Source organism: Pecten maximus, chromosome 11 (genome assembly GCF_902652985.1).
Source record: "Pecten maximus chromosome 11, xPecMax1.1, whole genome shotgun sequence".
NCBI lineage: Eukaryota > Metazoa > Mollusca > Bivalvia > Pectinida > Pectinidae > Pecten > Pecten maximus.
In genome coordinates, this window is record NC_047025.1 from 20445098 (window position 1) to 20459751 (window position 14654).

General features: G+C 35.4%; 1 protein-coding gene across 2 annotated transcripts; it reads left to right on the forward strand.

Annotated features, from left to right (window-relative positions):
* The first annotated feature begins 1509 nt into the window (after positions 1-1509).
* On the forward strand, positions 1510-10737 carry LOC117338217 (arylacetamide deacetylase-like). Of its 2 annotated transcripts, XM_033899475.1 has the most exons (7): positions 1510-1626; positions 5307-5505; positions 5763-5876; positions 6604-6724; positions 7558-7621; positions 9635-10467; positions 10609-10737. In XM_033899475.1, exons 2-6 carry the CDS (start codon positions 5353-5355, stop codon positions 10419-10421), a joined length of 1239 nt encoding a protein of 412 aa, XP_033755366.1. In that variant the 5' UTR covers positions 1510-1626; positions 5307-5352; the 3' UTR covers positions 10422-10467; positions 10609-10737. The 2 variants fall into 2 exon arrangements, with proteins under 2 accessions (XP_033755366.1, XP_033755365.1); XM_033899474.1 differs by having other exon boundaries at positions 9635-10737.
* The last annotated feature ends 3917 nt before the right edge of the window (positions 10738-14654 follow it).

Consider the following 14654-nt stretch of genomic DNA (forward strand, 5'->3'; position numbering starts at 1 on the left):
AGAACAACACGGTGCCGATCATACTTTGATAATGGAATTAGCACATGAAGATAGTGAAAGTAAAGACTTTTTTTGAAGAATAATTGAAGATCTGCTTCACAAGGTATCTGTTTTAATACATGTGTGGGATGTTTCTGCTGCTGAGATTAGCCTATGACCTTTCTGCTGATTGGTCAGTTACACATGTACAGTGTACGTCTGCGTTTCCATATGAAATAGAACATGTTCTATTTGGTCTGATTTGCAGATCTGCCTGTAGATGGCTATTTTGCACGATATGTTTTACCACATGTGGAAAAACAAACCATGTAAATGGGCCTTTGTATATACATAGTTAGCGTTGGGTCATAGATGTTGACGACTTTGTCTTCTTGTTCATTTTCCATTGTCTGATATCAACAATTGTTTGAGTCGAAGGTTGAAAGCCAACATTTGTAAAACCTAAATAGGGATTAAAATAACTAATGATATATGTCAAAATGTGTATACATACATGTAGCATTTGATAAAATTTCATTTGAATATATATGTATTTGAATTGATCTATTTGTTCATGCATTTACACGTTTATCAACAAGTGCTTAATAAATATTGTTTCATGTTTTGACTAGTTATCTAAGTTGGAGTGGTCTCCCCTTGTACACCGGACGATACATTATTGTCTAGTGTTTTTATCAGTCTTCATGGAACCTTTTACATATATTTTATTATCACTATTTTCTATCCAAACCGAAACAGAGAAACAGAAAATAAAAGACAATAGATTGAGAGACAAGAAACTGTTAACTTTTATTTACATATCGAACCAAAGCCTGCGGATTCAACAACAACAAAAAACACAATCATTTAAAATTATGTATAATTAGTTATATATATATATGCGTTAACCAAATAATTTCAGTGCGGCTGTAAAGAACCCTTAATACGTTCATTTGTGCAAAACACCTGTTTTTATGGACAGGAAAGTGTCTAATTGAAATTGAATGTAAACAAATTTATAATGTGCAGGAAAAATGCTATCCTACAAAGTGAGATTAAAATCACAAAACTAGATTATTTTATATTTCCATTTACTCCACATTGTCAATATATAACTTTAACGAACAAAACAGACGATTATCAGACTACAATCTCCTATAAATCCTATTGGTGTAGAGATATGAAAAACTTGTTCGTGACACTAACACTCGACCCGTGTGTAAATACTCCAAGATTATCGTGCATGTAGTGGACTATTTTTTGTATCGCTGAGGATATGTGTAAAGTTGATGACAAACGGACGAATTATGTCACAAATGTGTCTGTAGCTGTCTGTTTGATCTACTGGAACACTCCAATTATAATTAAGTTTAATCAGCGTGTCATTGCGTAATACAATGTGTCATGAATGTGCTGGATAATGGAGGATCACACAGATTATTTATCTCCTGGGTGGTGTAGCGACCTTTGATCGATCCTTCATCAGACTGTTCCTGTTAAGACATTAAATCTTCTGCATTACCTAAAGAACGTGTTTCGACGTATGCCCCGTATCGGGTCAGATAGCGAGTAATCAGTGTGCTATCAGTAGTCCGAAACTCGACAGGGCAGGGTATCCGGCAGGACATACTACCGATATAACACACGGTAAGTTATACATAAATTAATGACATTTAATGTTTATTAACATTTACTTTAAACTTTGATTGCTTTTATTTCTAGACATATGTGACAATAAACGGCTTACCTTAAACAGAGTATAAGTTATAGAATGGATTGTTAGATCTAGTATAAGTTATAGAATGGATTGTTAGATCTAGTATAAGTTATAGAATGGATTATGACTTGGTTTACGTTAGATCTAGTATAAGTTGTAGAATGGATTATGACTGGGTTTACGTTAGATCTAGTATAAGTTATAGAATGGATTGTTAGATCTAGTATAAGTTATAGAATGGATTGTTAGATCTAGTATAAGTTATAGAATGGATTATGACTGGGTTTATGTTAGATCTAGTATAAGTTATAGAATGGATTATGACTTGGTTTACGTTAGATCTAGTATAAGTTATAGAATGGATTATGACTTGGTTTACGTTAGATCTAGTATAAGTTATAGAATGGATTGTTAGATCTAGTATAAGTTATAGAATGGATTATGACTGGGTTTACGTTAGATCTAGTATAAGTTATAGAACGGATTATGACTGGGTTTACGTTAGATCTAGTATAAGTTATAGAATGGATTGTGACTGGGTTTACGTTTAGATCTAGTATAAGTTATAGAATGGATTGTGACTGGGTTTACGTTAGATCTAGTATAAGTTATAGAATGGATTATGACTGGGTTTACGTTAGATCTAGTATAAGCTATAGAATGGATTATGATTGGGTGTACGTTAGATCTAGTATAAGTTATAGAATGGATTGTTAGATCTAGTATAAGTTATAGAATGGATTATGTCTGGGTGTACGTTAGATCTAGTATAAATTATAGAATGGATTATGACTTGGTTTACGTTAGATCTAGTATAAATTATAGAATGAATTATGATTGGGTGTACGTTAGATCTAGTATAAGTTATAGAATGGATTGTTAGATCTAGTATAAGTTATAGAATGGATTATGACTGGGTTTACGTTAGATCTAGTGTAAGTTATAGAATGGATTATGACTGGGTTTACGTTAGATCTAGTATAAGTTATAGAATGGATTATGACTGGGTTTACGTTAGATCTAGTATAAGTTATAGAATGGATTATGACTGGGCTTACGTTAGATCTAGTATAAGTTATAGAATGGATTGTGACTTGGTTTACGTAATATCTAGTATAAGTTATAGAATGGATTGTGACTGGGTTTACGTTAGATCTAGTATAAGTTATAGAATGGATTATGACTGGGTTTACGTTAGATCTAGTATAAGTTATAGAATGGATTGTGACTGGGTTTACGTTAGATCTAGTGTAAGTTATAGAATGGATTATGACTGGGTTTACGTTAGATCTAGTATAAGTTATAGAATGGATTATGACTGGTTTTACGTTAGATCTAGTATAAGTTATAGAATGGATTATGACTGGGTTTACGTTAGATCTAGTATAAGTTATAGAATGGATTGTTAGATCTAGTATAAGTTATAGAATGGATTGTTAGATCTAGTATAAGTTATAGAATGGATTATGACTGGGTTTACGTTAAATCTAGTATAAGTTATAGAATGGATTATGACTGGGTTTACGTTAGATCTAGTATAAGTTATAGAATGGATTATGACTGGGTTTACGTTAGATCTAGTATAAGTTATCAGTAGATGCATATATAACAAACAACTTTAATTTATATTATGGTCACAACTTTATCGAAAAAAATATGGCGACCAGTCTGTCCAAAGAACAGTGTGGCTAGCCATAATAATAATTTTAATCATTCGATTATAAAAATATTGGGAAACAGTTCTCAACTAATAAATCAATACAATCCATATCATTAGTCAGCTGATCCTAGGAAACATATACCAAATGATTCATATCAATATAAGTAATATGCGCCAGTCATTATAAAGCAATAACTCACTAAGTCCAATTACTTGTCAAACCTTGTATCACGAAATCTGCCATATGAAGTTGGTCACAATGACTGTCATAATGGAATACTTTTCAACTGGAGCAGTTAATCAGTCATAGAAAATGTACAGGAGCTTCGACAACCATGCCTACCACACGTCCTTTATGTAAAAGTGACAACAATTAGTATGTAAGCTAGTAATGTTCTTATAAACTTATGATTAGCCTGATTCACTACACGGGCTCCCTATTTTAGTTACCATAGCGGAAGTAACCATTCACATGATGACATACCATGCGCAATTGAGATGCTTAGGAGTAGGAATTCCGACAAAAGATGGTTACTCGCAACCGGTCCTCTGTGAACGCAAGGGAGGTAACTCAGGAGAATACCAGTTTAGCCGTGTGTACCAAATAGGTACGGTGTCAGATAATGGAACGCAAATGAATCTCATGCAAGTAAGTACCCAAGATGGCGACCGTCGCTTGCTTCAAATATAAAAACCGATTATAGTCCTTTTTTTCACAACTTTACGTATGTAAATCCCATACCTGAATAGTTTCTTCAAACGTTGACATACACAGTTTAAAAAAGAATCACCGCAAAGAAGAGTACCCGTCTCGTTTTTGACAAAAAGTACATTTGCATAACAAATGAAGAATCACATTTGCGTCATCTTGCCGTGCGTTCCTTTATCGGGTTCTTACCAGTTGTACCGGTACGGATCTGCAGTACTCGTAATGGAGCTTGGCGTACGAGTAGAATCGAACTGGTTCACGTGGTTCGTTTCCTGAGACGTACCAAGATGGAGTAACTGTGATGCTTCATTCTTTATACTAATGTACGTCTTGTTAAAAACGAGTCGAGGAATCTTCATATGCGATGAAATCGTATAAATTATACGGGTTGATATATGACGGAACTAATCAGGTATTGATTTTACATCCGTTACATTGTAAAAAGAAAAATAATCGCTTTCTATGTTTGAAGGATATACTTGGTAGGAACGGTCGCCATCTTGGAAACTCAATTGAGATTAAATTGCGTTTCCTTATATATTAGGACCGAGACCACAATTAGCTTTGCTATATGTTTCATTGTAACATTAAAATTCATAATAAATTCCCAAAATCTCACATGCAACTTTCCATCTCACCTGCCCAAGACTAACATCTGAGAAGCAAAATATAAAAGTTTCAACCCAGCATGTTGGGCATTTTCTGGAGATAGCTGTCAAAATGTGTCACCAACGTAGATTATATACATCCGGGTCAGGGGTAGAGGTCAAATCAGGACTCATCACACAGGGTCCTGGAGCACATAATAAATGATCAATATTATTATTTTACATCACAAAACCTAGATTGACATCTCTACTATAAATCCACATTAAATTCATCAACAGAAATCAAGTTCAAAGAGGCATTTGATTTGTTTTCCTGAAATACATACATTTTTGAGGGGACTTCATTCGTGGGGCCTGAACCCGGAAGTACTTAATTGTGGTCTCAGTCCATGTTACCGTACCTTTTAAAGTACAACTGGTGCGAACCAAATAAAGGGAGATAACTCATTGTATATTCCTCCAGCTAGGCTTCAGGTTGTTCAACACAAATTCACCATGTACCCACTAATGTTATAGAATGAATTATGACAAGGTTTTCGTTATATTTGCTATTATCTATGTTAGTATTAGTTAGACATGTACAATGTAAAGGGTTGAAACTACTGATTGATCAGGTGTTCGAATTAATTAAAGCTGAGATCAGAAGATATGGCAGAGGACTTTTAAAACGAGAAGGAAAATGGTACGTTACAGCGTCCTGGTTTGTTCACTACTCGTGGTGGGCGTGACCTACAGAGTCCACCTGATAATCAGCCGGCCTCTCCCACCCGACATCAAGGATCAGACTAAAGTCAAGATTCTAGACGAGATCGGACGTGTCTCAAATCATATGGTGCGTATCTATCAAGATTAAAAAGAACATAACGTGTGCTCTCTTTGGTGGGACAAAAGTTCTCGATATATAGATAGATATAGTGCTACAATGTACAGCGCTGGGCTATTTAAAGTTACGTGTTTTTGTTGACAATGTTTGATTTATTAAGACTATAAGTTCTGTGCATTTTTTCATAGTTGTATCTAAATAAAAAGTATTGAACCAAGCTTTTTTAATCATTTCAAATGCATTATGATATTTTTTTCTTATCCTAGTTGGACCTTTTACTATACTTCGGCATCCCGATTGGAGCCCCGGTTCAATTTTTAGTTGATTCTGCCTTTCGGTGCATGGTGGGAAGTATGACGTCACACAGCGATAGCGTTCAGGTACACCTCATAGACGCGCTATAGGGAATATATGTATATGTATATCAATTAGTAAAACGCTCGACGTCTTTTTATTATTTGTTAATTCAATCGTAAGTTCACTTTTGAATTTCCTGAAACGTAGTTTGCACAATATATATATATATATATATTTTTTCTATAATAGATAAATAAATGAATTTACCTACAATGTAACATTTTCCATAGACATGACATAATAACATACAAGAGCGCAACGATAAGACATGACTATATATGTAACGTTTCTTTGTTTTTTTAAACAGTGTTGATCTCTATTTCTGAACAACGTCGGGATGTTAGCTTCCCGTAATGACGTTGTTCGCTGTTCGTGAACAATATCGGGATGTTAGCTCCCCGTATTGATGGCATCAGCTGTTCGGTGAACAATGTCGGAAGCACTTTCCCCGTAATGACGTTGTTCGCTGTTCATGAACAATGTCGGGATGTTAGCTTCCCGTATTGATGGCATCAGCTGTTCGTGAACAATGTCGGAAGCACTTTCCCCGTAATGACGTTGTTCGCTGTTCGTGAACAATATCGGGATGTTAGCTCCCCGTATTGATGGCATCAGCTGTTCGTGAACAATGTCGGAAGCAATTTCCCCGTAATGACGTTGTTCGCTGTTCGTGAACAATATCGGGATGTTAGCTTCCCGTAATCACGTTGGATACGTCTTGACATAATGTGTATTTTTTCACGTTTTCAGATATTTGACCAGACGATACAGGGTGTAAATGTGCGTGTGTTTAAGCCATCCCGGGCTCAGAGGGGGACCTACCCCACACTGATGTACATTCACGGAGGGGGATGGAGTTGGCTTACCGTTAGTAAGTAAAACACTTTTCTTTAGGCAGTAAAACATCTGAATTGATTTAAACATATTTTATTTGTAATTTACAATTTGTTACAAAGGGATTGGGCACAAGTTTTCCAACTTATATTAAGCCCTCTCCCGATACAATTTTACATTGAGAGAAAATTCACATGATGGCAGTTTTATTTACATATTTACAATCTAATTTTATAAGAAATAGAGAGAAAGAGAGAGAGAGAGACAGAAGGGGAGGGAGACGGAGAGAGTGACGGAGAGAAAGGGGAAGAGAGGGGGAGTTGGAGGGGGAAAGAAGAGAGAGAGAGAGAGAGAGAGAGAGAGAAAGAGATTTTATAAGATATTGATACAAATAATCTTATATATATATGGGATATACATGTATATCTAAATACTTCATAAAGACAAATAGTTTTGTGGTAGACCTAAGCGGACTCGGGCAACAATCACTTTGGTACACAATTCGACTTTCCTTTCGTTCAAACTTGTCTAATGTCTATGATAATCCATGCCAGTGGTGTCTTCCTCCTTTTCTTTTCTGGTTCTTCATTTATAACATTTCACACACACACGAATGTCACCCGAGTCCGCAAAGACAAAAATACAATGTACATTAATTTCCAATAAAGATATTTTTAAAATCTATTTGTATTTTTAATAAACATCTGAAGATATAAGATAGCAAATGTTTGAAGTACATAGTTTTCAAAATTAGTTTCTATGTTGAACGTTTTACCCTACAGATCTGCCCCCACGAACTAACTAAATCCTGACTTCAGATGTTTGTTTTTAAAATCAATTTTCTAATGTGTACGTATTACAAATTTACAGACAGCTATACTGCACTTCTTACCCAACTAGCGAACAAGACTGGAGCTCTTATCATCGCACCCGAGTAAGTAAGATCGAGAGAGTACATTCCAATCAATCAATCAATCAATCAATCAATCAATTTAATGTTTAATGAGGAAGCTGGATATTTGCTTCATTTGTTGATACATTTTCCGTTGGTTCTTGATTAGCTTCATTCACCGAGAAATATAGAACAGTCAGGATAATATTTCGTCTTCCAGTAATGAAGGATTTTACCTTATTTCATTTTAAAATCTATAAACCATAACAAAACGTGAATCAAAATCAGAGATATATCTACAATTTACCTACATAGTAACACAGAGGTAAGGTCGGACCGATCAGTGTTCTTTTGACGCTTCTTTCCCCCGCTCGCACAACGACAAAAAGCAGACAGGTTCTTTAACAGGAACGTCTAATATGATTATTTTTGTTCGTCTCTGCATGTCAAAAAGATAAATTTTAATGTGATTTATGTCCCTGGAGTACATTTAAGGATTGAATAATGTTATGTTGAGGTGTATGGGGGTATAAACCTCAATAGGTCTTGAGACAAATTTTATGAACTGCGAAGCAGTTCATAATCAATTTGTCTCAAGACCTATTGAGGTTTATACCTCCATACACCTCAACATAACTTTATTCAATCCTTATATTTATATTTTTGTGATATTTTGTACGATATTTTGTCTTTGACAAATAGGGACGTGTGCAAGTCTACCACGGAACTTACCGAAATGTACGTAATCACTCTTCGTCTACATATGGTTAATACTTTCAGGATTTCTTTCGTGAACAAACTTAATAGCGAATTAAAACAAATATTATTTTAAAGGAATTTATTTCATATAAATATGATCACTTTTGAAAAGGAATTAAAAAAATATAGTCCAAGCTCGACAAATGTATTCCTACGCCGGACTTGATATAGTTCATTGAAAAATGACTCGAGTTAACTGTGGTAGGTTCATTGAGTCTGAATTGAGTGGAAATATAAATATTTAAGAATGAACGCGATCTGCCGTAACCATCATTTATGACCATGCTTTAGTCGCCCGACATTGTATATACATCTAACCTATATTTTTTGACATGAACGAAACAAAAATGAATTTGATTCTGAAAGCGTATAATAAATATTTTTATTTTCTTAATATAACATGCAATCTAATTAAAACTAGTCATGTAATTTCCACTCCTCCACAATACACTGCAATACAAGATCTAACAACACCCCGTAGAAGGTCATCTCAGCATGACCTTCGAGCTCAGCCAATCAGCGTGTCGCCTATGAAATTTTCGGTGTGATTTCATTCTTCGGAAGTATAAATACTTTCGTAACGTTCCTGAGGTATTCCGATGGTCGATCGCAACGATAAACAACATGGCTTTGCTCACTCCACCTCACCGAGAACACTTCAAGCGAATTTATAGTTTTACAAACGTGTGCTGCCTGTGTGTGTTTTTCCTTCATCGTACGAGAGAGAGAGAAAGTGAAAGGAACAGTGTCGTGAAAAAAATAAGATTGAAAGGGAATAACGTGTTCGGTAACGGTTTTCGAGATCCAGTTGGCAACACAAACCGTCCTGTCGACAAGACAATGTATAATCGTTTTCTATTCACATTGAAAGAATTCAATGTGACGTCCAGAGAATTAGCAACTAGCCATAAGGATAGTCTACCAATAATGTTTGTGAAATTTTGCGTATTTCAAATCATGCATGTATCTAATCAAAACACACTATTCTTTACTCGTGCAAGCGCAATAACTAAGTAATCAAATACACCGATAAAAACTCACAGTAAAATGTTCACCTTAGATCCAGTGACATTTAATTCTAGTTCTGCTACAAATTTATATCCTGTTCTGTACTCTAGTTCCTTACGCTACACCCAGCTTGATGTAGCGGCGTGTAGTTTACGTAACAGGAGCGCAGATCAAGATACAGCTTTGATCAGATTGGGTGAGCAAAGGCTCTTTTCATGCTTTGACTTTTCCATACGATAACAGATCATAATTATTGTTAAACTTGTTCTGTATATCTGTATATTTCAGATACAGGAAGGCGCCCCGGTACCACTTCCCAGATCCTTACAGAGACTGTGAAAATGTCATGTACCAGATCCTCCTGGGTAAAAGTGGACTTCCGGTAGACAAATATCATGTGATGGTTGGCGGCGATGGCTCTGGCGGAAACATGGCTGCCGCTGTTGCGCAGAAGTTCAGGAAGAAAATCTTCATGCAGGTTCTGATTAACCCAGCACTTCAACTACTGGATCTCCACATTCCATCATACAAAGATAACTATGACGTCATTAGCGGCATCACGTCACCGAGACGACAGATCCAAAAGTGGTTATTGTATACGGGAATTTCAACAAATCTCACACCAAATCTGTTGCAAAATTCGCACGTGTCACCAGAAGTGCGTCACTCCAAATATTCAAACTATGTTAATACTACATTATACCTCCCTTATTCCTTGAATATCACCAAACGAAAAACTTCAGCGGAGCATACTTATGAGTTTGACTCAATTGAAACATTTAAATATATTCTAACAAACACTACATTGTCACCAATGATGCAAAACAAATTGAATGGCATTTGTAGTGCCTACGTCATAGCATCTCAGTATGACGTATTACGTGACGAAGGAATTATGTATGCTGCACGCCTGTTGGAGTCTGAAGTCAAAGTGAAACTTAGATATTACCCATCGACATTCCACGGCTTCTTGTTGTTCTCAACCAAAGGGCCATTCCAACTTGAAGCTGGGGTCCAAGGTCTTGAGGATCTGTCTGATTTTATCAGGTTTCAGCTCCGAGGCTATACCTCATAACTAACAAGTCATTACTTCACTCACCTTCTTCCGACGAACAATATATATACAGTTTAATAACTGCCAACAAAGCTGTTTCAATGTCACTTTAATAAAGGTAATGTGTTCCACAGTGAATCAAACAAGGAAGTTAGCAAGAACTGTATTACGTTAGTGTATGGTACGTCTGCTGGTACGAACAATATATAAACAGTTTAATAACTGCCAACAAAGCTGTTTCAATGTCACTTTAATAAAGGTAATGTGTTCCACAGTGAATCAAACAAGGAAGTTAGCAAGAACTGTATTACGTTAGTGTATGGTACGTCTGCTACCCCCCCCCCCCCCCCCCCCCCCCCCCAAAAAAAAAACAACCCAACAACAACAAAAACTAAGAAATACCTCACATCTGTTAGTGAGAAGTCAATGGTGTTAATTTGGCCATACCTGCTAGTTTACTTTTAGATATCTCGATGTTATCTTAAACCGACAAAAATCAATCGATTGTACAGTATATAGCCTCCTGACGCCGAACTCGTGGCCTCTTCAATATAAACTGATCTTAACTGACAACAGTAAACTGTTAGCCAATATGCAATAAGACAAATGCTGTGTTTTAGCTTCTTAAGATAGAATTTCGCATTTCCAGAGAGTCATATCACTGCTCCCATGAGCATCTGAGATTTGTAAAAAAAATTGATATTTATATATTAACAAACCACTGATATCAACATCCGTGTTCGAATGAAATATATTTTCAATAATTTAAACATCAGGTGCGTTAAACAGCATTTCAGTTTCACGTGTTCACTCTAAGCTACTTGTACGCTGCGAATACCAAAATCTAATAGATTTCTCAGAAAACTATTGTGTACTTTTCTCATACCAGATAATGTTGGTAAAGATTGAAGGGTTGTTCAAAATAAATCTTTGTAGGAAGTATTGGCAGGAAACTTTTAAAAATTAAAAAAAATGTTATAATTTTTTAGATGTCTGTACTAAGTCACATATTTGGTCGTGACCTGTCTTTACAGTGCTGAAAGTTAAATATATTTGTCGGTTGTAATAAAGTACATTGTATATGTAGTTGCGCATTTTTGAAACTAGATTTTCCAGTTACTACAAACATGTATTCTTTAAGCAAGTATTAATAGTATTGCAGTAGGGGTATGCGCATTCTCTGTTACTTTCGTTTTCTTTTCAATTATATTGACCATTCATCACTAGTTTCAAAGTGTATCTTTTTTTTGGAAATAGATTACAGGTTTTCACATTAAAATAAAGATTCTAGATGCAACCAGCTACACATATACGATTTCAGTGTGAAATCATTAGCCATGTCAAATGTCGTTTGAAAGTTCAGCGTGGGTTGTACATGAACGTCGCGCTTACGGAGAGTAAAAATAGCATAGTATGTAATCAACAACATGCCAGTTTCCGTGTGTTTCTAGCCCACCTTTGATAAAATCGACAGGATCGTGAACAGTAGGTATTGGTTTGACCTATTTTACATCAATGTTAGCATTATCAATCATCACTTGTTTAATTAGGATGTTTCTATCGCAAAACGCAAATATAATATTCAGGTGAGGTGTGTTCCAAACAATGCATTATTTAATTTCCACGTGAGTAATATTGTAAAACAAATGTAATCAATATTTGAAAACTTGTCATTTATACCATAAGGGTTTGACTTTGTATCAATAGAACTCTAAAACAATCCATTTAAAATGCCCTGTATGTGATACAAAATCACTAGGAGTGAAATAAATCGCGGACCAAAACTTTCACCAACATCTTTAAAAATTCGTTCCACACTTACGACGCCAAGTTAACAATAATTACCTAATTACGTATCATATGCACCCCCCCCCCCCCCCCCCCCTTATATTATCATATTCCTCTTAATTTCGGTATTTCACAATTATTAGATAACATGTTTACATTCTATGTATCTTTATCTGTGATGTTAGAGACACCACAAACGGTTTTTTTTTTATACACGAAATGAACAAATTTCCTGTATTATTTCTACCTGTTTCGTTATCATGTCGTTATTTCAGTTTGTAATTTGGGGTATTATCTTTGAGGTATACATTTTAGATAAAAGGTTTCCCCTTCCTGTGTCAATTTTGCTCGGGATTTGATAATACTGCCTTTGATTTAAAAATTGTCTTCCATTGAATTGTCCGAGGATTATGCTCAATTGATGATTTCAGACTAGTTCATAGCTTTTCAGCAAGGACAAAACTAGTGGTGGTGTGGTGGTGTTAGGGAAGTTACTTATTCTAGACAGAAAAAGATAAGAAATTGTCGGCATTATTGTCTACTTTGCGAGATAAAATAAGGAAACATAGCGCGGAACGAACTTTACAGATTTTTTTTTACCGAAGTCGGTGAAATAGTTGGTCAACGCTGAATTTTTAAGGATACATACAATTTGTAGAGTGTATAGGGCAATGGTATATTGTATTGATAACACGTCAATCTCCCGTGTTTAGTTATTCATTTTGACATTAGTAAAAGTAAGTAACGATCCGTCGTGTTCATGCGGAGATACTGAAAACAATTTTCATTTCTTCTATTCTTGCCCATTATATACACTACCTAGAAATCAATTACTAAACAATCTCAGAAGTTTAAATCTTCCAGACTTTTTGTTATATGATATAAATACCTTCTTGTGGGGAAACCCAAATCTGTCTGAAGTACTGAATAATGAGATTTTTAACTACGTATGCAAATACATTAAAGATACAGACCGTTTTTAGCACCTTAACATATCTTTCTTAAGAAATACAACTTTAAAATTTTAATCAATTCATGTGGCAACCAGGTAAAAAATGTTGTGCTAAAAATTGGGCATTGAAACAGCTGTCAACAACCAGTTTTTAACATTTTTTTTTCTTTTTTTTTCTTTCTTTTTCTCTTTGCTAATCCTTTCCAACAGTGCTATTTATCCAAATAATTACAGTCGGACTTTGTTGTCTCGAACAGGAAGAATAATCTGTTCGGAAATCATATAGCAACGTATAATCTTAAAAAATTGAATACACAACTTAAATATTATTGAGTCTATATCATTAAAATAGATACAGTCCCATTTCTAGCAATCAGGAGAGCTCGAGATAACAAGGTCCAATTGAAATTGAAATTGTAATTCTAATTCACTGTAAAGTATTTACAAATTTATTTATAGCTAATATGCAGCCATGATTCACTGTTAACGTTTGATGTATGTTCAGGAGAGGGCCTCGATAAGTTTTAGAACTTGTGCTCAAATCCTATTTGTCACTATAATTATGAACCAATCAAAGGCAAATAAATATGTTTAAACCAAAAGTAAGCTTACACAAAAAATAAGAAAACAAATGCAATTACTGATGTTTGGTTTGGTTTATTTTGTTTAACGTCCTATTAACAGCTAAGGCCATTTAAGGACGGCCTCCCGTGCGTGTGGTGAGTGCGTATGTGTGTTTTGGGAGGCTGCGGTATGTTTGTGTGAAGTCTCCTTGTGATAGACCGGAACTTTTGCCGATTTATAGTGCTACCTCACTTAAGCATACTGCCGAAGACACCCAGCAGGACACCCCAACCGGTCACATTATACTGACAACGGGTGAACCAGTCGTCCCACTCCTAATATGCTGAGCGCTAAGCAGGAGTAGCAACTACCATTTTTAAAGACTCTGGTATGTCTCGGCCAGGGGACAGAACCCAAAGCCTTCCTCACAGGGTCGAACGCTCAACTAAAGGCCAAAAGTGAGGCATTGTCAAGGGAGACATTAGGAAGAAGAAAGTTGTTCAGAAAGAAGAGAAAAGATAATATCCCGAATTTAGTCGCCTCTTACGATCATGCAATGGGGGCAGCAGGTACAATTCTTACGCCCTACCTGTAGGGCAGACTTACTGATGTACTCAATCAATCATCCGAACCAAGTATCTTTTAAAGCTGGCCCAAACTTTGATTTCAATTAGCTATGCCTCTATTTTATTTGTTTTCAACCCATTTTATGGACTTTATTCGAAGTATCGTTAAGAAAACAGATTGACATAGTTTTAACAACATGCTTCTGGTTCATTTTCATTATTTGTAATATGAAATGTGTTGATGGTTTACACCAATGTATCGGACTTTGAAATATAATTTCATCGATTTTTGTCAGGATGTAGTTGGGTTTGTAACGCAGGTGTTATCCTAGTTTGTGTAAAATAAAATGTTGAACAGATTCTTCAAACACATTTCTATTTTCT